The sequence below is a fragment of the Anas acuta genome, chromosome 4 (genome assembly GCF_963932015.1).
Source record: "Anas acuta chromosome 4, bAnaAcu1.1, whole genome shotgun sequence".
Taxonomy (NCBI): domain Eukaryota; kingdom Metazoa; phylum Chordata; class Aves; order Anseriformes; family Anatidae; genus Anas; species Anas acuta.
In genome coordinates, this window is record NC_088982.1 from 10,961,977 (window position 1) to 10,986,311 (window position 24,335).

Consider the following 24,335-nt stretch of genomic DNA (forward strand, 5'->3'; position numbering starts at 1 on the left):
GTGCATTGCATTTGTTACAAGAAAATCATGAAATTATGTTGTACTTTCTAAATGCCAGACATCTAATAGAAATGCAGCTCTTTGAAGTTCCATACCTACAGATCACTTTAACCACATGGAGTAGGAAAACACATTTTTTTGCAGAGCAAGGAGAGAGAATTCAGGTACTGCCTTTTCAAAAGATGGCTAAAGTTTTCATTCTGTTCATCTGGCTTGAAGTCAGCGCCCAAGAAGTGGTGTGCTAGACACAAGCACAATTTAACATTAAAAGGTGAATTAGTAATGAACTACTGGATTGCTGTGAAAGCAAAAGTCCTGTAGAATCAGGGCAAAAAAAAAAAAAAATGAAGTAGCAATGCAAGAAAGAAGATAGGTCTTATAAGAAGAATTGAATTACAGGTTTGGAAACACATTCCCCTCTCAGAATATAAGGAGACTGCCTGTGCTTACAGCAATCAGAACCAGAGAGAGGTTATAAATTTATCTAGACTGAAAGCCAAATGAAATGGAGAGTAGACTGCCAAGCACTGAAAAGTAAGCTATTTTACAGAGAGTTACATCCACAATTTTCCCAGCTCTATGGAGATAATACAAGATTTCTGTTGAGCTTTCAGGTCAAGGCAAGGAAGAGGACATATTTCCAATGCTTATTGAGACAGTATGACACCAGACTGAATGTGTTTATGCCTTTAGTGTAAGATCCCAAGCTACCTGAACATTAAAACTTACAGCTTTAATGCTTGTTTCAAGTCTGATTGCAAGTGTTCAGAAAAAATGAGTGGAATTGCTTTCAGCAGTACACACGCAGGGGTCTGATTCATTGTTCAACTTAATGCTTTTTCTTTTTTAAAAGCAAAATTTTGAACTATATTTGGTGAGTGACATATATTTACAAGTATACTCTATTCCTTTACTGGAGGAAGTCAACAAATGAATGAAGAATTCACAAGGTCAGGAAGATGGCAAAAGTCAAATGCCCAATTGCATATATGTAAAGTTTCAGAGTCTGCTGTGAATGACAGTTTTAGGAAAGAAAAAAGATTATTGGGCAAAGAACCAAAGCAATGAGAATACATAGCTACACAAACCAGAAAATAAGTTGTTTCTTGCATCTTTCACTTCCCCCAGGTTTGATAATAAAAACAATAGGTAGCCGACCCCCATCCCCACCCCCTGCTGGCTATTGAGTCTGTGTGCACATCTTCCATTGAAGCTTCCATTCTTTCTAAAAGTCTTTTAAGAATATAGCAAACTAAGTTTCTATATAAAATTGTTATAGAGAATGAACAGGCATGATTTCAAATTTTCTCTGAATGTTTTAATTGAAACTTTAACAGACTTTTTTTGTAGATATACACCTTCAGTATATACAGTCTACAATGTCATTTCTCATAAAGCTTTAGTATGCAAATGTTTTGAGGCATAAAGATTTAGAACTACCAAAATTAACAACCTAGTATTTTTGCAACTAACATGAAAGAATGCATTTTTCTGAACATAATGTAAATATATGTAAAATGGCAGGAAATGCTGTAGTAAGTCATTGCAAACAACATTGACAATTCTGAAAAAGGTCAATTAAAAATGTCTTTGAAAAGAGAGAAAGAGAGCCTTCACATGACAAATGAAATCCATGGAACAACATGCATATTACCAGAGACTTCATTTCTGAGCACTGGTTAGTTTTTACAACATACAACATCAGAATTTTAGAGATAATTAGAAGCTCTGAGTTCTGCAGTAGGTTAGTTTGTTGGGAAATGAGGGGTGATTGCTAGGGAACTGGATCAAACCAGTTCTCAAATACTGCATCTAACATGCGTGTGCAAATACTTCTTTGGCATCAATTACAATTAAATAGAGGTAGGTCAAACAAGAACTAGGTCATACAAAGAAAGCCAGTTTGTACGGAGTGTTATTTCTCTATAATGCTTTATTAAATACTTTTCATCACATGTATACATTGATCATTTTCTAATATGCAGCTAGGCAAAAAAAAGATAGCAAAGAAAAAAATAATATTAAAAAATAATAAAGGCTGATGGGTTTTGGTTTTAGTTCATGGTCTGATCCTCAGATAACAAGTGCAAGATGTTTTATCATCTTAGATGATAAAATGCAGTCCACTGTCTTGAAAACAGGTAATTTATCTTGGGATGCTGAACTCCTGCTCACAGCACATGCAGTGTGAGACACTGAACAGTATGAGACAGGAGCATTCTGCATGCTCCTGCCAAACCTGTGTAATATTTCTCTAACTACTTCTGTAATTGCTAGACTGCATTGTTTCAAAGTTGTTTATAAACTCTTATAACACTGATCAGGAGCTAGATTTATTCTTCTAACATTCAGCTCTGTTGCAAAGGTTCTTGCCTTTTGATAGAAGAAGAGAGACATTTCCCGATCCACAAGAAAGTTATGATAGATTATTGCAAGTCTTGTGTAAATCTTCAATTGAGCTTTTTTATTGCCCAAATCCATGGCAGCAGCGAGTGCCAAATGATAATAGCCTGCTGCATCAAAGGGATCCTGAAATTAAAAAAAAAATAAAAATAGTAGTTCCTTCTCCAGTACAGCTGTCTAAGAGGACATCCAAGCTCAGTTTGTTAGGTAACAAACCAGAAAAATATAGTTTCAGATCTTCTCCCACCTTATTATTTACATTCTAAATGCATAAAAATTTAGCAAAATGATGTGAAGAAACATTACTAAGTGTAATCATTTTCCACAGCAGTTTTCAGAAATTCTTACCTTAAGATCATAGAATATTATGTCTCCTAAGTTCAAGTACACCTTGACATAATACAATGTTTCCTCCTCAAACTCCAGGGGAGAGGAACAGAGGGACAAGGCCTTTAAATAAAAGTGTTCAGCTAGTTCACAGTGACCCAAATGATGATGGATGGCAGCCAGACGATGATAAGCTATTCGTTCATTTAGCTGATTTCCTAATGAGATAACGTACAAATCAGGATAAAACCAAAGAAACAAAAGTCAAATTCTTTCAGACCAGAATATATCTATAATATATATTTTTTTTAAGTTTATTTCTATGCAATGTTTTGTTGATCAAAAATATTTTTGTTTTGATACATGGCCAAGCAATACATGGCAAAACCTGACTTTTTCCTTAAATATCCCAAAGAATTACTGATTTTTTTTGACTGTCGGATTTGACTGTCTCTGGGATTTTCTAAAATAACTGCATTCATACCTTTCATGTATCACACACTGTGCACATTTACAAAGAACATAGATTATTTTGGAAGTTTTCAAAAGGGTAATAGATAATGGGATTACAAACTCCCTTAACCCTCCTAGTGAAAACTTTACATTAGAATTTATATGAAAAAAGATGACTGATCAAAATGATCTGTCTGTGCATGTACAGAGGGACAGGAGCATTCCTAATCAGTTGAACAGTTCTCAAAAATGAAGAAAATCACTTCAGAATCTAGCCTTATTGTTTTTAATTACTTTTTCTTAGATCTGTTCACCAGCAAGGCTACAAGCAAATCTGAATAGAGCACATGATACTCATAAGCACCTTGGCACAAAGGTATTGATCAATATTGCAGCTTGGTTGTAAGAAAACACATTAAATTTGGGCGTGGGATCCCACACTTAATTCTGTGCTGTACATTTTCCATATGGATTTAGAGCTTGAAGAGGCAGCAATAACATTGTTCTTTCTTGAACAGAGGCAAAAATAGCAAGGAGAGTATTGTTAGGAATTCCTGTCAGGAAATCTGACAATTTGAAGGACAAAAACATCTTATTTTTAGATTCTTGTCTTAAATTGGAGATATCAGTCATATCCAACTGTAATTGAAACTGGTCTTACCTAAATTTACGCTAAGCATAAGAGATGCTTTTGCATATTCCAGACTTTCCTCATAAACCTTCAGATTCACCAGCAATTCCACCAGTTTATTATATAATCTGAGTTCTGTGTTTTTGTTGCCAATCTCAACAGCAAGTGGAAGAGCCCTGTCCTGAAATGCACAAGAACAAGTTAGGTATTTATGGACCACAAGATGTGCACTGAAAAACTTCCATTTACATCATGTCAAGCAATGTCTTGTTTTCCTTTGCTCTTTGAATATATCACTTCTTAAACCCAGAAGAAGAGTTGCAACAGGTGAAATCTACTAATAGGATGGCATGAAGTACTCAGTTACAATAGGCTATAATCTTGTTTGCTGAGAGGTTCAAGATTTGTAGAAGTCTGCGACAGAGGGAGGGCATGTAACTATTGATGCTGTATAAAGAAATAAAAATACACAAAACCTTGTAGAAAGTCACTGCTTTCTCCTTCTCCCATGTACCATTGAAAAATATGTCTCCAGCAGCTTCAAACAATTCCATTGCTAAATTAGGATCTCCTGTATGGAGAGCAGCATCCTGAGCAACCTGAAAACAAGGAATGAGGGAAAAGAAAGAAAAAAAATATTCGTTACATCTTGATTTAAAAAAAATATACAAATACTATCAATTGAAAAAAATGATCTTGTTATGCTCCCTCTTCTTATTATAATACAGGAAAAACTATACTTCATGAGACCATACTTCGTCTTTTTTTGGTACGCTCTTTTTGAGTAGGCCAGTGGTAGATACTGAAAAAAGAATATAGGAACCAGGGCACATACAGAGTTATGGTCTCCCTTTCTCTGTCAATAATATTCTACTAACTTTGTCAGCGCAAAGCAGAACAACAGGGGGAAAAAAAAAAAACACTGTTCTCGATAACTGCAACACTAAATTTAATTGAAATCAAGTTTATCATAGAAATAAGTGATTGGGAGTTAGATATAGCTAACAGCACAGATTTAAAAGCCTGTGAATTCTGCAAATAAATGCTGCTCTACTATCCTGGCTGTTCTAACTAAATGTATGCCACGTTAGCAAAAAATGCTTCATGAGAGGAAGCATACACCCACCCCAAAGAAAATAAGTGATATCAGGATACTCAGTTACTGATTGGATAAGCAGTAATGGGAAAGAGGACTTGCACACAAAGCAGGATGAATCTTGTTTTGGTTTTCAAGTTGCATCAAAATAATACAAGTGCAACTCTCTACTTTGGCTCAAAGGCAGTGCCCCTTTTCAGCCTGTTTTGGCTTTAGGCACCTAAGGACTATTGTTCAACAGTTTTGGAAGTTGTGCTTTACATACAAGTTGAGTTGTGATGACTTGCACAAATTACTAGAATTTTAGTCAACCTTCTAGTGGGGAGACTCCTATTTTAAGATTTTCCTCATGCAAAGGTACTGTGTTCTAAATATCAGATTCCATACATACACATTATGGAACATACATGTACATACATGTCCCTGACCCACCCTTCCTCTTGAAGAAAGTGTAACAGAGAAAACCATCTCACATGCTTATTTACGTTTTGCACTACCAGGTGAATGACAGGCTTGTAAACTATAAGATAAAACCATTTAGTAAAAGAAGAAGAAATAATATGTCTATAGCACAGTTCCTTCCGGTAGATGCATTTATTCAGTCTTACTGGCATACATTCAAAAAGCTAACAGAAAAATTCATTAAATTAGCCCAACAACATGTCTCAGCACATTTGAAACGTGAATTTGTTCCTTATGTTTTCCTGCTTCTTTGCACATTTTTTTCAAAACAAAAATAGATGCCAGAATATTTTATTTCACTATCCTTTTTTGGTACCACTCATACACCAACCAAGACTCAGATCTTGCTATGTCAAATTCTGTATATATCGCTGCAAGGCAGCACCCTCCCTTATGATGGGGAGGGTTTTTACACTCTTTACAAAAGCTCTTTACAAAAATTAATTCCCCAGATACTTAAGTGATTGGCTAGACGCTGCACAGATGATTAAAAGACAGGTCTACGCTGCAGTGCAGCTCCAAAAAAGACTCTGGATGATCCAGTTGCAGCAGTCAATGCCTGGATCCCAGTTTCAGGTCATTGTTCAGTCTGTTAGCACAGAAATAGAAGCAGTAGCAGATCCTGCTCAGTTGCAGGGGGTCCAAGCTGTGCAAGTCACCAGCCTGAGTGCTGCAAACGCAGCAGCAGCTCCAGCTGGCCCTGTGCCACACTGTGCACAGACATGGAAGGAATGCTTTAGATGTTCTGGGAATGCTTGCTGAAGAAGCTGCTCTGTTTTCCTGAGGATCTGGCCTACAAGCCAGCACACTACACTAATTATGCTATCCACCAGCATGTAGCACACATAAACAATTCAATTGCTGTGGTGCTGCACAGCTGGTAGACAATTATGTAATAGGATGAAGAGATGCACAGAACACAAAGTTTGCAAGAAAGCAGGCAGTAAAGGTCATGGCACAACATCTTTCCAGAGTCTAGCAACAGGATAAAATGGAACACCATAGGAAGATGCTCAGACTTTCAGCTTATTACATGAATGGTGTTACTATGCATTCAGAACATCAGTTATCAAAATCTCTGGGATTGTTATTACTTATTTACTCTCTTACCATGCCACCTGCACCATGTTGATGACATATGCATGCTTGTCTTGACAACATACCTGAATATAAAGATCCACAAGCTCATTCTGCCTCAGAACATAATATATCTTTCCTGCCCGTAGCCAAGCGTATGCTTCCTTCTCTTTTTTCTGGAGATCTATAAATATTCCAAGGCTTCTTTTGGTATATTCCAGAGCTGATCTGTAAGCCCTGAAATGGGGGAAAACTGCTTATCACTGAATGGCTCTTGAGAATTGTGAACGTTTTTCATTATAATTAGAGAAGTGTTATATTAATGTAAAAGAGTATTGGTTCAAATCTGTTTTCTGTTAGATTGTTATCACATGATGTTATTTCAGAGTGATTTATTTAGTTTTATTTAGATGTTTTTTCCCCTACCTCATGCTAGTGACAGGTGGAAAAAATTTTTCCTCACCTTCATCTCTTCTATTACTTGCTTCTTTTTCCTACAAGCCTCAGAAATAAATAGTTTGTAATTTTGTTTTTCTAAATATCATCTAGGCCTTTGATTTATGTACAGTTCAGACTAATCCACCCTTGTACAAAATTCTGGAGTGGGATGGGGGGGGAACATAAATTATGAGGTCACTGGGCAGCACTGGTTGCTGCTTGCAGTGCTTGATATCAGCCACAGAAGCCCCAGATTTCTTTATTAAATCCTTTTCTATCTGTCCTATGGTAGATTTGCATCACCATGACCAGATGCATTTTCCTCCAAGCACAAGGCACAAACATATTAAAATATACCATGAAGTGCACAGTTGTTTTTACAGCAAATGGAAGCAGTTAAAGCAGAATGAATTAGATGGCATATTAGAAAAATTAGATGCTTGAACTTCAGCCACTTTAAGCTAAAATAAGCATCTACTCTCTCCCCACAACTGAGCATATTTTTTCCTATACTGAGGTACGCTTAAAGACATCTGAATCTAAACTGACTCCCCAAGTGAGATACAGTAAGAAAAAATTCAGACAGAAACACTTCTGCTGTTGTTGTTATGAGAACCCCTTAAGTTTCTCAAGCACCTGTTAATTACTATGGAGCTGTGCAGTCTTTATTTTCTTTAATGATAAACAAAAAAATGGTATTATAAGAACAATAACAGGGTAGAAAATTCTGTAGACTGACACTGTGCAGTACTGCACATAGGTTTTCTGATTATATAAATTTTGAAAAACATTTCCTCAAAGAGAAACACTTACATAGAGACAATCTGATATCTCACTTGGAATATTCCATTCAATTTCCAATGGAAAATTTGTCATGGAAAATTTATCGCAAACAAGTCACCTACCAGCAAGAATCCTTGTGATGTCGCAGTCAAGTGTTGCATAGCATACAATTTTTTAAAACCATTTACTTACATTTTAAAAATACTTTGGCTCTTGAAGTGGTGCTAATCCCTGTTGAACATCTTGTCTCCCTTGAGAGATGATAGTTACTTAAAAAAGCAAATCAGAAGTCTTCACTATCACTGGACCCACTTCAATTATAATAAAGTGTGTTGGCAAAGCAGAGGGAAAAAAATCAGTCACAGTCAACTGCTGCAAAAATTGAGATCCTTTAGCATGACAGAAGAGTTAAAATCAGGATAAAAGAAAAGTCATTCAGCATGTCTTACCTTTCTGTTCCTAAAGACAAGTAGAGCTGACTAATGGTTTCCAAAATTTGTCCCTCCAGAACTTTATTGGACATCTTTCTAGCTAAAGATAGTTGATATTCATTGTAGATGACACACTGAGCCTCATTGGGAACAACCGTACTGTAGAACTGACACAGCAGTTTAATTGCTTGAAGCTGACCTAGGGGAATAGATATGAAATACTGCCATGAATTTCTATTTTAAAATGAAAGTTAAATTAGTTTTAAAATAGTTCATTCCTACTGTTTCATAAGCTCAGCAGTCAGTGAATAATATAGAAGTCATGACAAGAAGATTCCACCACAAGCTTCTTCACCCTCAACAAAATTAAGCAAGGCTAGAGGTTATTTAAAACTTGGTTTCTGGAAAAAGTGATAAAACAGTCACCTTACCTGCATAAACTGCCTAAATCAGCAAACATAAATATAGCATGGTTCTTCTAAATCCAGCTATTTTATGCAAAATTAATCCAGAGTACCCATTGTTTTCACATTTATATTTGAGTCTTGTGATGTTTGTACAGCCAATAATATCATAGTTATTATAAATATTATTGAACATCGACATTATACATAGTATTGACGAAAGAAGTCTCTAGACTTTCTAGTAACTTAATTGTTTCGTAATGCTTACAACTTCTCCATCATTTCTGGCCTGAGAAGTACCAGAAGTACAAATAAAGAAGTATTTATATTCTCCACCATTACGGAATGGTGGTGATTTTCATCACAGATGTCACATAACTAAACATAAAATGTTAAAGAAAAAAATATACGTCCATATAACAAACATTTCCAAACAGGGTACATTTCATAACTTCAAGAGAAAAACAAACAAAAAAAACTTACTTTCCAGATGACTTGTCTCCATTGCAACTAAAAATGCCCATTCATAATAAAACCTTCCCTTTTCTCTCTGCCTTCCACTAACGTAGTAACATCCCAGTTGAAGGAGGACTTGGATAAACTCTTGGCCACAGTCCATGCTTGAAAGTTTGGAGAATAGCTTCACTGCCTTGATATAATAATGTTCTGCCAGCTTATTGGCTGCTGCATGCAGGCAGAGCGCCCCAAAATTAGCCAGAGCTATAGCTTGGTTATGGGTCATATTTGCCTCTTCAGAAAGCTGTAGAGCTTTATAACAGCTTTCAGCAGCTTCCTTTGTGTTGTTTGTTCTTTTCAAAGCAATAGCAAGCATATTATAAGCAACACCTAGTTGTTGAGGATTGCTCTGTGAGGAGTCTACAACAGTATTTAAAATGGTTACTGCCACATCATATTGCCTGTAAAGAATGTATAACCAAGCAAGCGAAACCAAATAGTTAATAGTTTCCTCTGGCTTCACAGATGTATCAGAGTCCAGTGCTTTCATCATGTAAACAATGGCTTTTCCATACTGTTTGTGGTGGCTGTACAGTTTTGCTAAGCTGAGATAGATGGTGCTGCACAGTCCTTGTCGCTCATTTGTAAATGCAGAGGAAAGAGCTTGTATCAGGTAAGGTGCAATTTGGGCTGGAAGTATTTGTCTGAGTTTTCTCAAGCCATAGAGCTTCGGAGCATTTTTGATGACTAAATCAATCCTTTTCAAGGAATCCATTAAAGTACTTGAGCTCTGGGAAGCGGAGACTTTTATGCAACTTAACACAATGTGTGGCAAACACTTCTCATTGTAGGACTCTGCTAGTTTGAAGTAACAGTTGTTGGATAAGTTGTTTTGTAAACCCAAATCATTAAGCAACAATTGCAGCCTTTCTAAGAAGGGCAGTGCCTCTTCATGCTGTTTGCGTGCAGTGTAGTGTTTTGCCAGTAGAAAGCATGCCCTTGCCTCTGCATGTTTTTTCTGGCTCAAAATTGTCCTCTTCAGAGCATACTTCAGAATATCTGACTCAAGGTCAGCACTGCATATGTAGTTGGGAATTCCCATGAGAAGAGATGCAGCCTTGTCAAAAATATGAGCACATTTTTCTTTGTTCTTCTGTGTCAAGTAGATGACTGCTAGATTTGTGTAAAGAGCAATTACGAAGTACAAATCACTAAACCCTCCAGTTACTGCCCCCAATGCTTCTTCAAAATAAACCCGTGCTTGAGAAAACTTCACTTTTTTAAAACTTAGCCTGCCTAGTAGAAAGCATAGCCTCGCTAGTGCCCAGGACATACCTGCTTTCTTTGCTAACTCCCTTGCTATGCTAAAAAAGCTAACCAGTTCATCTTCTTCTGAAAAGCCATAAAACATGCTATTAATAAACGGATAAGAGAAATCATACAGGTTTTTGAAATCTCTCTCATACTCTTCCGTATTTAAGAAGAGTAGCAATGACTCAAAGACATCAGATGCTTGACCATCATCTTGATAGATGTAGAAGCAAGGTCCTGCAGGTGGAGGAAAGATTTCCTGATTTGGAGACCTGGCAGAATCCTTTCCTTCAGTAGCTGGCCCTTCTGCCCGTGTGACCTCCAAATTCTTGAAGTTCTTTAAGAATTCTTCTATCTTGCCATTCTTGCTACTGTATACCATGTTAGAGTGTGAACATGGAATTTCTGCAAATCAAAAATAATTCACAGGTCAAAGTTTCATGTGTGCGTGTACACAACGATCTTTCAGACCAACAGAAACATTTATCAGTAGAGGATGTTGTTAGGAAACACTATATAAACATACTGCTTTCTGAACAATATGTTTAGGAGACAAACCAAAGGTGGGGAGAAGAGAACAAGATGGGTCAGGGAGGAACAAACATGGGAAATGGAAGAATGGGGATAAAAGGACTTGCCACACCTAAGCACACTTCTGATTATTACAATTATCTCACCTGTTCCTGATCACCAAAGTCTGTTCCATCCTATTTAACTAATACAAACTTTTTTTGTGTTTGAGTGTATACTCAAAGTACACTTTGAGTGTATATGAAAGCAAGAGTAAGTACTACCAAGGAATTACAATTCAGACTACCTGATAAGCTGGAGACCACCAGAATCTGGAAAAAAACAGGGTCTATAGTGGAGACTGAATAAAGGGCCTAAGGTCTGGGCATGGATATGGGATAGATTTAAGGTTTGAAGGAACCATAAATTTGAGCATTTGAGTTGAGTAAGGGTAAGCCCAAATTCTGCTAGAAAACTAAGGTAGATTAGCCAGGGATGGTGAGATGGAGCTATTTGTGTTGTTAAAGTCTGAAGTGGGCGCCTGTGAAAGTACTGTACTCTTGCCCACATTATCTCCACGTGGACAGCCATGCCTGTATAACAGGTGTAATAAGATTCCGTTGTCAGATACCAACCCCGCTTCTCTGCTGGTGCAGATCATCTTTTCTAGAATTACAAAGTTTGTGGTTGTCATTGTGGTCACTGATCTAAATTCTTCTAGAGCTATCACTACTGAATATATTATAAACACAAACAAGACAGACATGCTATCATTTTTCAGTTCTCCCACTGTTATCAGGTTACATTCATAGTCAGTGTAAAGCTTACAGCTGAGTGTATCAACAGGAGTTTATTGACCTTGCAAATTTGAAGAGCTGTTTCCTTAGAACTCCATTTATGAAAGTGTTCAGCAGAACCATAAACATAAAATCAATATTTAGAAAAATGTTAGTACAATGGAAGTAATGGCAGTAACAGTTTAGTAGCTAAATTCCAGCGGGAAATAATTCTGCATTCTCAAAGTAACTCCTTTAGGGAATATATTTATGGGATGTTTTCTAGCAGACTGAAGATCTACTAAAATTCAAATTGGGCACTTGCCAGGTGTCCCATAAAAAGTACTTTGACTTCTTAAACAAAATAATGTGTGGTCAAATCAGTAAAATAAGTCGTACTTTGCAATAGGATAGCAATGTCTGAGAAAGGCATCTGATACTTGTGAAAGATACATCTTACAGCAAAACCTAATGATAAGGTAGAGAAGCAATGAGAGAAAGTCAGATTGTGAAAAGACATCAGAAAGACAAAAGCAAAAAGATTAGAAGCTACATTAGTTTTAATAAATACAAATATTTTAATAAATAAAAATTTGTATGCATATTTATTACCACATTCATGAGTTTTCTGAAATTCCTGTTCTTCTAACTGGTCTGTAAGAAAGAAAAAGTCATGTTAGGTATGGTATCTTACAACTTTTTTTTTTTTTCCAGTTCCATAGGGTAGAAAAATTGGATGTTCCTTGTAAATTTAGAAAAGATTAATTTCCTAAATCTGACCCAAAGATCTATATTTAAATGTCTAACATAGCACATCTGTAGAACATAAAAGAATTACTTTTTTATGTAGAAGATATTTCTCAGGATATGCTAGTTGCCATACTGATTATTTTCATTGTCTTGCACAGCCTGTGGTGGCATAAGAAATTGGTGCTCCTGGTCAGTTTAGCAAGACAATTAATTATATTGACTACCTTAGACGAAGTCTCTAGAGAGGAAACCCCGATTGCCCCAATGACTTCAAATGAAGCATAAACACTTCAAGAGAGAACAGCTGTATTAGAGATGATGTAGCTACAAGTAAATTATTTCTTTGTATTAATAGATTTTGCTATGCCTTTGATAGTTAAATGAAACATGAAGAGGTGTGTGTTTACATTACCTGTCAATAATTATTATGCCACATTTCATAACAAAAATGCAAAGCAGATAACATTTAGTTTTTTCTAATGCAGCACTCTGATGTTTGAATGCTTAATGATCTGTTCAGTTCAATAGCAGTATTTGAAAGTCCTGATGTTTAATTCACTCAAAAATGGACAAAAGTGGATTTCTAAATGCTCTGTTGGGAGAAGTTTTGCATCAGCAGGAAAATAGCAAAGATTATCTAAACGATGTATCTGTGATCAAACTGAATACCAATATATTTCAAAGTAGCTACAAAGTCTAGAATATCATTAAAATAGAAAAAAAACTCACTTATGACAAGGATATACGAAAAACACATTCATCTTAGGCAGCAAAAAGAAGTAAAACTTGTACTTACCTATTCTATACACAGAGCAAACATCTGTGATTGAGGTTTGCTTCAACAAATGTACCACTTCTTCTAATTGTTTTTCTTTTGAAAAACAAGACAGCTCTTCTGCTTTAAGGAAATCCAGGTCTTGTACTCTAACAAAGAAATAAGCAACTTAGAAGGTGTCTCAAAGCAGATTTGGCTTGAGAAGCTCAATGAAATTTGAATGCCTCACTAAGTTTGAACTTGTTAAGAGAAACCAATACAGGCTTCACATTACAGGTCCTGTTGTGTTCAAAATTAGTATCAGTCATCATATTTACAACCGTATACACAAACTAATGATACCTAATGATGCTTGCAAGCTAACAGTTTCTGCCGTATCATTTCTACCATTTTGTCAATCTATATCACTGTATAGCATTTTATGAGAGAATTTATTAAAAACACAAATATTTAAGGACATTATGGTATTGATGTTCTAAGCTCAATGTTACATATCAAATGAAACTATAAGCAACATCTAAGAACTCCTCATTTCAGCATGCATGCAATACAGACATAAGAGCAACCTATTTACATGGCGCCAATGCATTCTGAAATACACATTTTTACAGGTTTCTTCTTGCACTATAAACAATTATTCATAAATGAACCTCATATGAAGCAAGTTAAGGCCTATGGTGATGGTAGTAGCAAAATCAGAAGTTGGATACTTTAATAAAGATCCTGACACCAGTAAAAATTGAATCTTCTGAAACAGTAAAAATTCTAGGATCAGATGATCCAAAGAATAGACACTGAACCAGATATAGGCAACCACAGCAACCCCTTTTCCCAGTAAGAAACTCAGGTACAATGTGATATTGCTTCCCAATATCTAAGCTTATTTCATATTTATCTGTGTTAGTTCTGACTGATACACACTATGGCAATTTTTATCAACAGAACACACAAAACCAAACCAAAAAACTGCAAACTTAAGTTTAAAGTTCAGTATTTTAAAGCTCAAGAGACTCTTCCTAAGCCTCTTTTGGTTTCCAAGTTAAATACGTAACACCTACGTATTTCCAGGTAAGTCCAGTTTAACAGAATTCGTCTTTACAAAACCTATTTGGCCAGTAAGTAGATGTCTTCCAACAAACCATTCCATGCATTCAACGAGGTAACCAAGGATCTCAATTTCATCTCCTTCCTGGAAACTAATCTCTTCAGGCACGGTACTTTCATAATTCATCACAGCTAGACAGGATCCTGTTGCTGTGTAATAGAGATAAATATTATTTGCAGATACAGTAGTTTAACAATACATTTAGTAGACTAGCAACTCAGCAGAGAAATGTATTTAGGAAAAATATTCCTGGAACCCTGGAATATTTTTCTGGAACCCTGTACAACCTGAGTTGTACAACCAATGCAACAAGATTCAAAACATCTGTATGGAATCAGTTTGGTTTGAGCAATTAAAACTGTAAATAACGGCATTAAAATCTATACTAGTCATTTCCCAGCCACTAGAAAGCAAAATCTAAAACCTTTTCAAAAATCTGAAAAAAGTGACAAAAAGGAATTGCTTTAAGTCCCTCGTTTCTGTCTTTTGTGCTGCCAGGCCACAGCACAAGCATTTGAACCAATTTATAAAATCTTTATTAAGTAAATAAGCAGTTATATACCAGTCCATACAGTATTGAAACTGACACGTATGGTAGAAAATAAGCCATGTTTACTCTCTAACCTGAGCCCGTCTGTATGAGTGTTATTTTTCTGTCAGCATTAGCTAAATCAATACACATGTGAAAGATCCACAAAAATTACATCAGTGTGTATACCTATTTAAAGTTTATCATCAAATCTACAGAGGCATCAAATTAATTACTTTTTATATCTACTTAACACAACATATAGGAGACAAAAAAAAGGAGACAAGCCTAAGAGTTTAACTCAAATTAGATACGTCTAGCCATTTATTTTGTAAAACCTCTTTGTCATAGGCAGAGATTTATGCTTTCACTAATTTTACAGCAATGCAATTTTAAAAGCTGTTTTCTCATCCTAATACAATAAAAAGAAATATTGAACCCTTCAGAGTCTGTCCTAGTGAAATCATAGAATAAGTTTGTTTTGTTTTGTTTTTCACATGTTGAGATTTGAATGGAATTTCTTACCAACTTGCCCGATGGATTTACATTCAGTTTTGTATGTAAAATCAACAGGATCAGAATACACCTTAAGAAACCATCTTTAAGTAGAAAAAGAAATTGTAGTTAGCGCATTAAACACTTTATTAAATCTTGTGACAGTAACAGTTTTGGTTTTAAATGCATTTAAAACCAAAAAGATGTACCGCTCCCAACAAGTATCTTTCAATTTCAACACTGACTAAACTTCAGATACAGCTATATTTTGAGCAATGTTTGCACTGAAAGAAATGTTACCTCAGTTCCTCTAGCAACCTAGCAGAAAAAGCCCTGCTAATTCTCCCTGCCCAAGATCCACGGAAAAATTACAGCTTTTGAACTACTGAGAACACCAAGAATTAATAATTTTTGATTATTCCTAAAATAGGGAGTAGATTAAGCCCACTGATAAAATTTCAGCTTTCTAGCAATTACGAGATTGGATATGAACTTGAAAGAAACTGCATTATAACTGCGGATGGCTTCTGCTAATAACATTGAGTAACAACACTGCTGTCTTGTCCTCATCACATTTCCAAGCATCCCACCTGTTACCATCCATATTTCCAAGCATCCTGAAAGATGAGAATTGTCAATTTAAATGATTTTAGAAATACTAAGAGCTTATATTTCATATTCAGGAAAAAAAAAAAAAAGCAGTATCTAATTTACAAGATGGTAAACCATCTTCTTCAAAAGCTGCATTTCAGGCATTGGAATTAATTTCAATTACTTGGTATGGAAGGAAATAGAGCATTTGTTCTCAGTGTTAATAGAAGATGGATGTTCCATAAGAAACCACCATTTAGATGGACCTTTCTCTAATCAGATACATACGCATGAAACAGATGCATATACATGTAAAAGAGGTAGTTAGGGTCAGGTACCTACTGATGAAAAGGGATCAGTGGCTCCAGAGAAATGTTAGACAGCATGGTCATGTCACCATCCACAGATCCATCTGTTACATCTTCAGTAAAAGCTGCAGTCTCAAAATAAGTGTTCGTTTCGCAGTCTGTAGCTGTTATCTTTGTTACCAGATTGTCAGGATGTAAAACAAAAAATGCCCCTAAAAAGAATGCAGTGTAGCAGATGCCATTTTATGTAATTTTTTAATGCCATACAAGCTTTAAAATTCTCTTCAAGAGCATCTGTAACGTCCAATTAGAGATAGAAAATAATTGTGAAATCTCAAATTATCGTTCTCATTATTTATCAGATTTTCATACATTTTTGTCTAGTTTCTATATCAGTAAAATGACGTTCTGTGAAGTGTAGAACCCTCTTCTGCATTATTTTGCAGCAGATTACCTGTATATGTGTGTCTATATTCCCTGCAGAACACAAGAAACATTCCTATTGCATTGGTCAACGAGCTAGCTAGTCCAGCATTCTGTCTCTGACAGTGGCAGCAGATGATACTGTTTAAGAGAAGCACATAAGCCTGGCAACTATTTGTAATCCCTTTTACAACTCCAGGATCTGCAGTAATATTAACCAAGTTGGAACGCACACCCCTACCTAATCCTCTTGGTATCCATTTGTGGAGCAGTTGCATTTGAATTTATCTAATCCCCCTTTGGTTCTACTGAACTCTTTCTGAGCTGCTCCTTTCTCTTCTCTTTTTGGTACACTTTGATTTAACAGATATAAATTTCAACTTAACTAAGTATTTGAGTAGATCTTAAGATTTACTTTTAAGGATTTTAAGAAACAGCTTTAAAGAAAGGCACTTCTCTAAATTTAACCTTAGTGCATACAGTCTTCCTTACCTTCTTGTACTAGTAGACTTCTGTACATCATCTTCAATGATTTTTCGTTTACACACACTTCAATGCCTGTTTCTTCCTCCTCTTGAGAACAGAGCCAGAAGGACTGATCTAGGAATAAGTTCTCCATGCAATGATTTATAAAACCTATGAGAGAAAAAAAAAAAAATGTTTTCTTTGCAGTGTTACTATATTTTAAAGAAAATAACTTTTAGAAAATCTTAAACTGAGGTATGCATTCTGATAGCTCCATTATTGCTTAACCCATAGTGTTGTTATTTAACCCATTGTTACCAAGCAAAATTACATCCATTAAGTCACATGCATTACAGCAACTTTTGGTGCTTAGCTATCACAAGCTACACCTCAAAGGTACAGAAGTTCTTTGCCTCTAACATTGCTGAAAAAGCAGACCGTGTCCTCACATTACAAGGGTTCCACGTGATTTAGCTGTATTTCAAAGGTTTTCACTAGCAAGCTTTGCATAACAGCTTCTTCGCATCCTGTAATAACAGGTGACTAGAAATAATCTCTTCATAAACTTCTGTTGCCTATATCAGCTATGTCGATTTAAGTAGATACTGTGCCTGGGTATCAAATTCCTGAAGTTTCTTTGAGACAGTGATGATACTGCACATTAGAGTTAAGTAATCCACAAGACAGTGCTTTATTTTGGAAACTGGGACTCCTTACATTAGGATTTACAGCTTTCAAAGCCGTATCATGGTTACAGGAACATCTGAGTTGGTGTAGTATGGTATAGTATGGTAGTAGTGTATAGTATGTTATAGATGGTAGATTATTACTTCAGGGACCAAGATTAGAACATTAGTTGATCCTTTGAGTATGCAGTTACAGTGGAGAGGAAGGGGTGGACAGATCAGTGATCAAGGTGCTACTCTGCAGTTTGGAAGATGCTAATTGATTTCCTTTCAGCCAGTCTCACATAAGAAGCTTCATCTTTTTGTGCTTTCTCTGTGAATTTGGATAAGAAAGGTATCATAGAATCATAGAATATCCTGAGTTGGAAGGGACCCTTAAGGATCATCAAGTCCAACTCTTGACACCGCACAGGTCTACCCAAGTTCAGACCATGTGACTAAGTGCACAGTCCAATCTCTTCTTAAATTCAGTCAGGCTCGGTGCAGTGACCACTTCCCTGGGGAGCCTGTTCCAGTGTGCAACCACTCTCTCTGTGAAGAACCCCTTCCTGATGTCCAGCCTAAACTTCCCCTGCCTCAGCTTAACTCCATTCCCGCGGGTCCTGTCGCTGGTGTTAATGGAGAAAAGGTCTCCTGCCTCTCGACACCCCCTTACGAGGAAGTTGTAGACTGCGATGAGGTCTCCCCTCAGCCTCCTCTTCTCCAGGCTGAACAGGCCCAGTGCCCTCAGCCGTTCCTCGTACGTCTTCCCCTCCAGGCCTTTCACCATCTTCGTAGCCCTCCTCTGGACACTCTCCAAGTTTCATGTCCTTTTTATACTGTGGTGCCCAGAACTGCACACAGTACTCGAGGTGAGGCCGCACCAGCGCAGAGTAGAGCGGGACAATCACCTCCCTTGACCTACTAGCGATGCCGTGCTTGATGCACCCCAGGACACGGTTGGCCCTCCTGGCTGCCAGGGCACACTGCCGGCTCATATTCAACTTGTTGTCTGCCACGACCCCCAGATCCCTCTCTTCTAGGCTGCTCTCCAGCGTCTCATCGCCCAGTCTGTACGTGCAGCCAGGATTTCCCTGTCCCAGGTGCAGGACCCGGCACTTGCTCTTATTGAACTTCATGCGGTATTTTCTCTATTTCACTAAGGAATGTCTTAAAATACAAAATAACAAATAAATAACAACAAAAAATAAAAGTAATATTAAATGTCTGATGAAAACAGACAAACTCAATGTAGTAGTGCACACAAGGTTCTCCATACACATAAGAAAAATATAATCAAATGAACAAAATTAAAAGACAAAATCTGATTCAAACACTATTCTTCAGAAAAGACCTGTGAAGTTATAGGTTATTAAAAATGGAACTCAAATCAACAGCACCACACTGCTACAAAATGTATGCTCAGATTTAGAAACAGGACCAAAGCATGCAAATCTGTTTTACTTGATACTTCATCTGAAGCCTTACCAACTTGGTCCAGTTTGCTCATTACTACTCAGGAAAGATGTGGGCCAACTAGAGGAGTCCAGTGGGGAACATGATCAGAGTTCTAGAAAATACACTTTGTGAAGAAGGATTAAAGGAATTAGGGTGTTTTTTCCTAAAAAAATCAACACTGAGGGGAAGCGTGAGTTAGAAGTCTTCACTTAGGTCTGAGCCTGGTGCAAGAAAAGAATTATAAGTTCTCCATATCTACGGTGAGCAGAATAAGCTGTGAAAGTATTTAAGTAGCAGCATGGATTAGACAATACAGCACAAACACTTGGATCAGAATAAAGTGTTTGTAAAGAAAGCATGATCGGATGCTGGGGTATTTAGACTAAACACCATCCAGTATTGATAGCTGTTACCTGCTTTGGTACAAATGCAGGTTCTCCTGGAGGTGGCGGATGTCTCTCCAGCCCTATCACCAGTACTATGGTCAAGCACGTTATTTACTGCTTTTAGGAGTTATCACATTGAAAACGTCAAGATCACATTCAACATATTCCCAGTCAATCGGAAATTATATGCAGAGGAATAAAAAAAAGCATATTGTACTGCCGTATGGTAAAAGAGCTTTACCCAGTGAGTGATAAGTTAGAAACTTCCATATTTCTTCAAAAGTTTTAAATGTTACCACTATTAGATCTTGATCACTGTGAATTGAGAGCAATCTAGCAGAGAGCTCCTAAAAAAAATAAAAAACAATATTTTAATTACAATTTTGCCAGGTTCAAGCAAAATTTCTCACTAGTTAACACTTATCCTAAAACACTATGTACTAAGAAGTGCAAAAAAAAAAATCATCCAGGATTTTGCCTATATTAGATACCTCTTCTTTAACACATATCTATAACATATAGCCAAACAAATTTTAATCCAATTTATTCTTACCAGTTATACTAACAATTTCTTTGTAAATTAACCACACTGGAATTAAAAGTGGAATTTCAGACCTGTCTGTATAGTGGCCAATATTCACTATATGGAGTGTGAAAGCCAGGAAGGCCTGTAGTGATCCTTTCCAAGGATCTCACATGGCTCTGTACCACGGGGTCCATCCATCCCCCAGGAGCAAACTGCTCCAGCACGGGTCCCCCATGGGTGGGTGGCAGCTCCCCACAGACCCCTGCTCCTGCATGGGCTCCTCTCCATGGGCTGCAGCTCCGGCCCGGGGCCTGCTCCTGCGGGGGCTCTCCATGGGCTGCAGCGTGGAGATCTGCTCCATGTGGGACCCATCGGTTGCGGGGGGACAGCCTGCTCCACCAGGGCCCTCTCCTCAGGTAACAGGGGAACTTCTGCTGCATGCCTGGAGCACCTCCTGCCCTCCTTCTGCACTGACCTTGGGGTCTGCAAGGCTGGATCTCTCTTCTCTCTCCTAGCTGCTGTGTCACAACATTTTTTTTTTCCTGTTCTTCAATCTTCTCTCCCAGAGGCCCAACCACCACCACTCATGGCTCAGCTCTGACCAGCAGAAGGTCCCTTTTGGAGCCAGCTGGAGCTTACATGGGGCAGCGCTGGGCTCCATTCACAGAGGTCAACCCCCTTCTACTGAGCCCTTGCCACGTAATCTCAAGACAGATCTAGAAATTGATTTTAAATTTACAAGAATTTATCCCTCAAACATTTTCTGTAATCTAAGCAAGACAGAACTTGATCCACAGTTTATAACTTATGTCTCAATTTTAAAAGTTCTTTGAATTAATTAATTTCTATATTTTTAATTCACACATGAACACATTAAAATAGTAATTCCTTTTTGAAAATAAAAGTCCAGTTTAAGCCTCTTCCAACAGGCATGCCTCATCACTGCTTTGATCTTGTGCATACTCCTTTCTTCACCAGATTAAATATTAACAAGAGCCTGAAATCTATTAATAAATTGCCAACACATGCTAAAATATCTGAGCCTCAGGGGCTTTATGCACTGATGAATATCAAAACAACATTCTAAGGAAATTTATCATTATAAATCTTGTTTCCTTCAAAGTTCTTTTCCTAGTCTGTTTCTAATAAGGCCACGAATCTAGCCTATTTGCATGCTCTTTTCCTTTTCCTCATCACCCGTCTCTTCCTCCATCTCCTCCTAAACAAAAGTTAGAGCAGAGCAGCAGGAGTACAGGCTGTTTTCACAGTCACAAAATCAGCGGGCTGGTGATGGAGGGTTCATAACACATGAAAGGAAAATCATGTAGGAACACATACATCCAGCACAGTCATAAAGTCATAACTAATTAAGATTTCAGTGTTTGGCTTGCTAGTGAAGGAGGCTAAAACAGAAAAAGGATGCCAAAGGTCAAATGGTATTATCCTGCTTTTTTCATCAAGAGTAAAAGGAAGATTTTAAGTTGTATTTCTAGCAAACCTCAGTGGTTGTACAGAACAGGTTTCCTATATACTAACAAATTAAAGACAGTAATAAAAAATGTTTAATGCTCTTGTGTGCAATTTAAACCTATAGCTATCTAGCCCTAGGAAGTTGAATATTTATACTATTCTTTAGACTTCCACTTGGGCTTTGCAGTGGATTTTCTAGGTAACTTACATGCCAAATGACTATAAGCAACTGGAAACTGAAAAGCCACAATGAGGGCAAATTAATAAATCACACAAAAGACAGTTTCCTGTGATGTAAATCAAAGCAGAAGATATTTTAATTAGAATTCTTAAGTAACTTATTTAGCTGGGTTTATTTGGCGTGAATTTGGTGTTGCTATCTCTTTCAATGGTTTGATATTTCTCAGGTCTGTAGATCATTTTGTGAACCAGGAGGAAACTCTGGTCATTCAAATTCAAGGATGCAGCATGCAGATGGGATTGGAACCCAAGCATCTCCCTGATGAGTTCAGTAGCATAGAGCTGTGTTCTCTGAACAAATAAACCTCTCAATTCCAAAACAATTGACTTACACTGAAAACTGCCATGACCTCCCTGCTGTCATTTTCCAGAAGACGGAGCTGTTCTCTGAGGTGTCTTTGGAGTCTGGGATCAGGACATCCACTCTTGCGCCTTACCATTGTTAACTTCAAGGAGATATCTGGAGAAGGATATCCATTTATAGTGCTACAAGTTTGGTGATGAAGAATCAGCTTTGTAGAGCCAGAAAACCCCTCAAAAGCAGAGAATCTACATTAAGAAATGTTTTTACAGTTTCAGAGACAGACACACAGAAAATTGGGCTGCTTCACACATGGGATATTTTCTTCATTTTTATTATCCAGTAGGAATAATGATCTAGCATAAGACACGAGATTTCTCTTGGTATTATAAAATAGGATTCAGCTATACAAAGGATTTGATAGTCTGAAGAAAATTTCTGAAACTATCATGCTTGGGGATGTAGAAGAAGGAAAATCAAGCAGATTGGTAATTTATCAAATCAGACAGCTCTGCAGGCATTGAGAACATGCCCAGATTTCCAAATATCCTGTGCATATTTTAAAAGTCAAAGAAAACATATTAGATAATGGCATCTCAGGAAAAGACAACCATAGTTCAGTGTGTTACAACAATGCTCAATGCTAATCTTAAATTCATGGTTAGATGACACATCATCCCCACTACTTCAGAAGGCTTCTATAAATTGAATATGGGAAAAGCTCTTTCTCAGCTAAGCTAGTTGAGCAGTATAAACCAAGATAAATGGCCAAACTGAAGACTCACTTACATGATTTCCTTATCACATGTGAAAGAATCTGGATACCTATGCTCAGACCTTAAAGTAGCAAATGAGAAGCTTTTACAACAGCTAGGGGTATAGTTGTTGCTAGCTCTTCTCAGATAAAGAGGATTTTCAATAAAGTTGCTTTCATTCTTCATGTCTCATCTGTTAATTTAACTCAGTAACAGTAAATCATATTCATAAGGTTTCAGATACTTTGATAGGCACATAAGCCAATAATACCCACTCAGGAAGAATTCCGATTGCAAGCATGTATATAGGTCATGCTTCCACCAATAACTAGGGTTGTTGCGCATTCTAAAATATTCCAGCTCCTCTGAGATTCACCTCTTAATCCAGTAAAATAGATACTTTCACATTCTAAAGTGTTGCATCTTAATCCGTTTCTGGAGTGCTTTCTGTTTCTGGAATTTTATGACTGACTTGAACCTGAATTAGCCATTACTTTAATGTCAGTAAGGGTTTCTCAGAGATGCAAAGCAGTGTTACTGAATTACAAGACCTCTGTATAGCTGTGGTCATACAGTCAACTGTAAAGCACAAAACACAAACTAAAGCCTTTGAGTGTTACTCAGATCACTTTCAGGTAAGTGTTGTTGATCTTTTCATTTTATTCGAAGCCATGACAGATACAAGCACAAGAAAAGACTTATTTTTAAAAAGTTTGCTTAAATTATTTTGCATAATCAAATTACCTTCAAGTTAAATATTTAACTCTATAAACATGATTTAAGTCTTATATGAGTTAATAAGACTGAAATAATAAATGCGTTGAACTGAACGGACTAAAATATGTGTGCTTCTGCCAAGAGAACAAATAGTAATGGCTTATCGGAATGAAACATAGTCCAAAACCCAATTGCACCTGTGGTAATCTTCCTGTCTGCCCTGATCCATACCGTTAATTAAAAACCCAAATTCTATATGGGTGAGGCAAGCATGAATAATTTCCGTACAAACCACCATATGCCAGAAGATATCCCAGTGTTGTTTCCAATTTCTTTATCTCTAGAGCAGAGTCCAGGAGACTGGGTTCAGGGTCTGCTTTACATTCAGTGAGTTAAGTCTGTCTATATGCTTCATGCAAATACTGAAGCTACACAGACTACAGAGGACATCAAGCACAGATATTTCTCAGATATCAACATCTACCAAATTATCAGAGGAGTCAATTATCTGTTGGTATAAGAGCACCTAGTTTGCTTGAAGGAAGGGAGTAGAAACTCCAGAATGATGAGGAATTCACAAATTTCCTTTAAGAGACAAATCTTTTGATATCAACCAGTCTGTTATTTTTCATTTTCCATATGAAAAAAATGTGATGACACCCTCAATTCACAGAGGGGGCTAGGAGTCCACCCCAAAAGAAGCCTGTTGTGTTTCCTGAAGAACTCAACTCCAGCTTTCTTAAAAATACAGCATGTTAAATTTTGAGACTTGGAAGGGCTGCAAACTTAGAAATAAAACATTTGAAGAACTGAAACCC

The 24,335-nt window shown here is 37.0% G+C and overlaps 1 protein-coding gene across 9 annotated transcripts in view; it reads right to left on the reverse strand.

Annotated features, from left to right (window-relative positions):
- Nucleotides 1–1,293: 1,293 nt before the first annotated feature.
- The window catches only part of SH3TC1 (SH3 domain and tetratricopeptide repeats 1), an 84,074-nt gene continuing 61,032 nt past the window's right edge, over nucleotides 1,294–24,335 (reverse strand). For 6 of the 9 annotated variants that reach the window (XM_068679796.1, XM_068679795.1, XM_068679792.1 and 3 more), the window contains 15 exons: nucleotides 22,077–22,204; nucleotides 19,750–19,855; nucleotides 17,027–17,170; nucleotides 16,146–16,323; nucleotides 15,243–15,316; nucleotides 14,142–14,337; nucleotides 13,105–13,232; nucleotides 12,171–12,212; nucleotides 8,989–10,677; nucleotides 8,120–8,300; nucleotides 6,536–6,686; nucleotides 4,291–4,413; nucleotides 3,845–3,995; nucleotides 2,752–2,948; nucleotides 1,294–2,529 (listed from right to left, as the gene is read on the reverse strand). In XM_068679796.1, the coding sequence (XP_068535897.1) occupies nucleotides 2,299–2,529; nucleotides 2,752–2,948; nucleotides 3,845–3,995; nucleotides 4,291–4,413; nucleotides 6,536–6,686; nucleotides 8,120–8,300; nucleotides 8,989–10,677; nucleotides 12,171–12,212; nucleotides 13,105–13,232; nucleotides 14,142–14,337; nucleotides 15,243–15,316; nucleotides 16,146–16,323; nucleotides 17,027–17,170; nucleotides 19,750–19,855; nucleotides 22,077–22,204 (3,719 nt within the window). In that variant the 3' untranslated portion in view covers nucleotides 1,294–2,298. Of the gene's footprint in view, nucleotides 2,530–2,751; nucleotides 2,949–3,844; nucleotides 3,996–4,290; nucleotides 4,414–6,535; nucleotides 6,687–8,119; nucleotides 8,301–8,988; nucleotides 10,678–12,170; nucleotides 12,213–13,104; nucleotides 13,233–14,141; nucleotides 14,338–15,242; nucleotides 15,317–16,145; nucleotides 16,324–17,026; nucleotides 17,171–19,152; nucleotides 19,692–19,749; nucleotides 19,856–22,076; nucleotides 22,278–24,335 lie in introns of those variants that run through there. The other 3 variants (XM_068679798.1, XM_068679799.1, XM_068679800.1) reach the window with 3 other exon arrangements.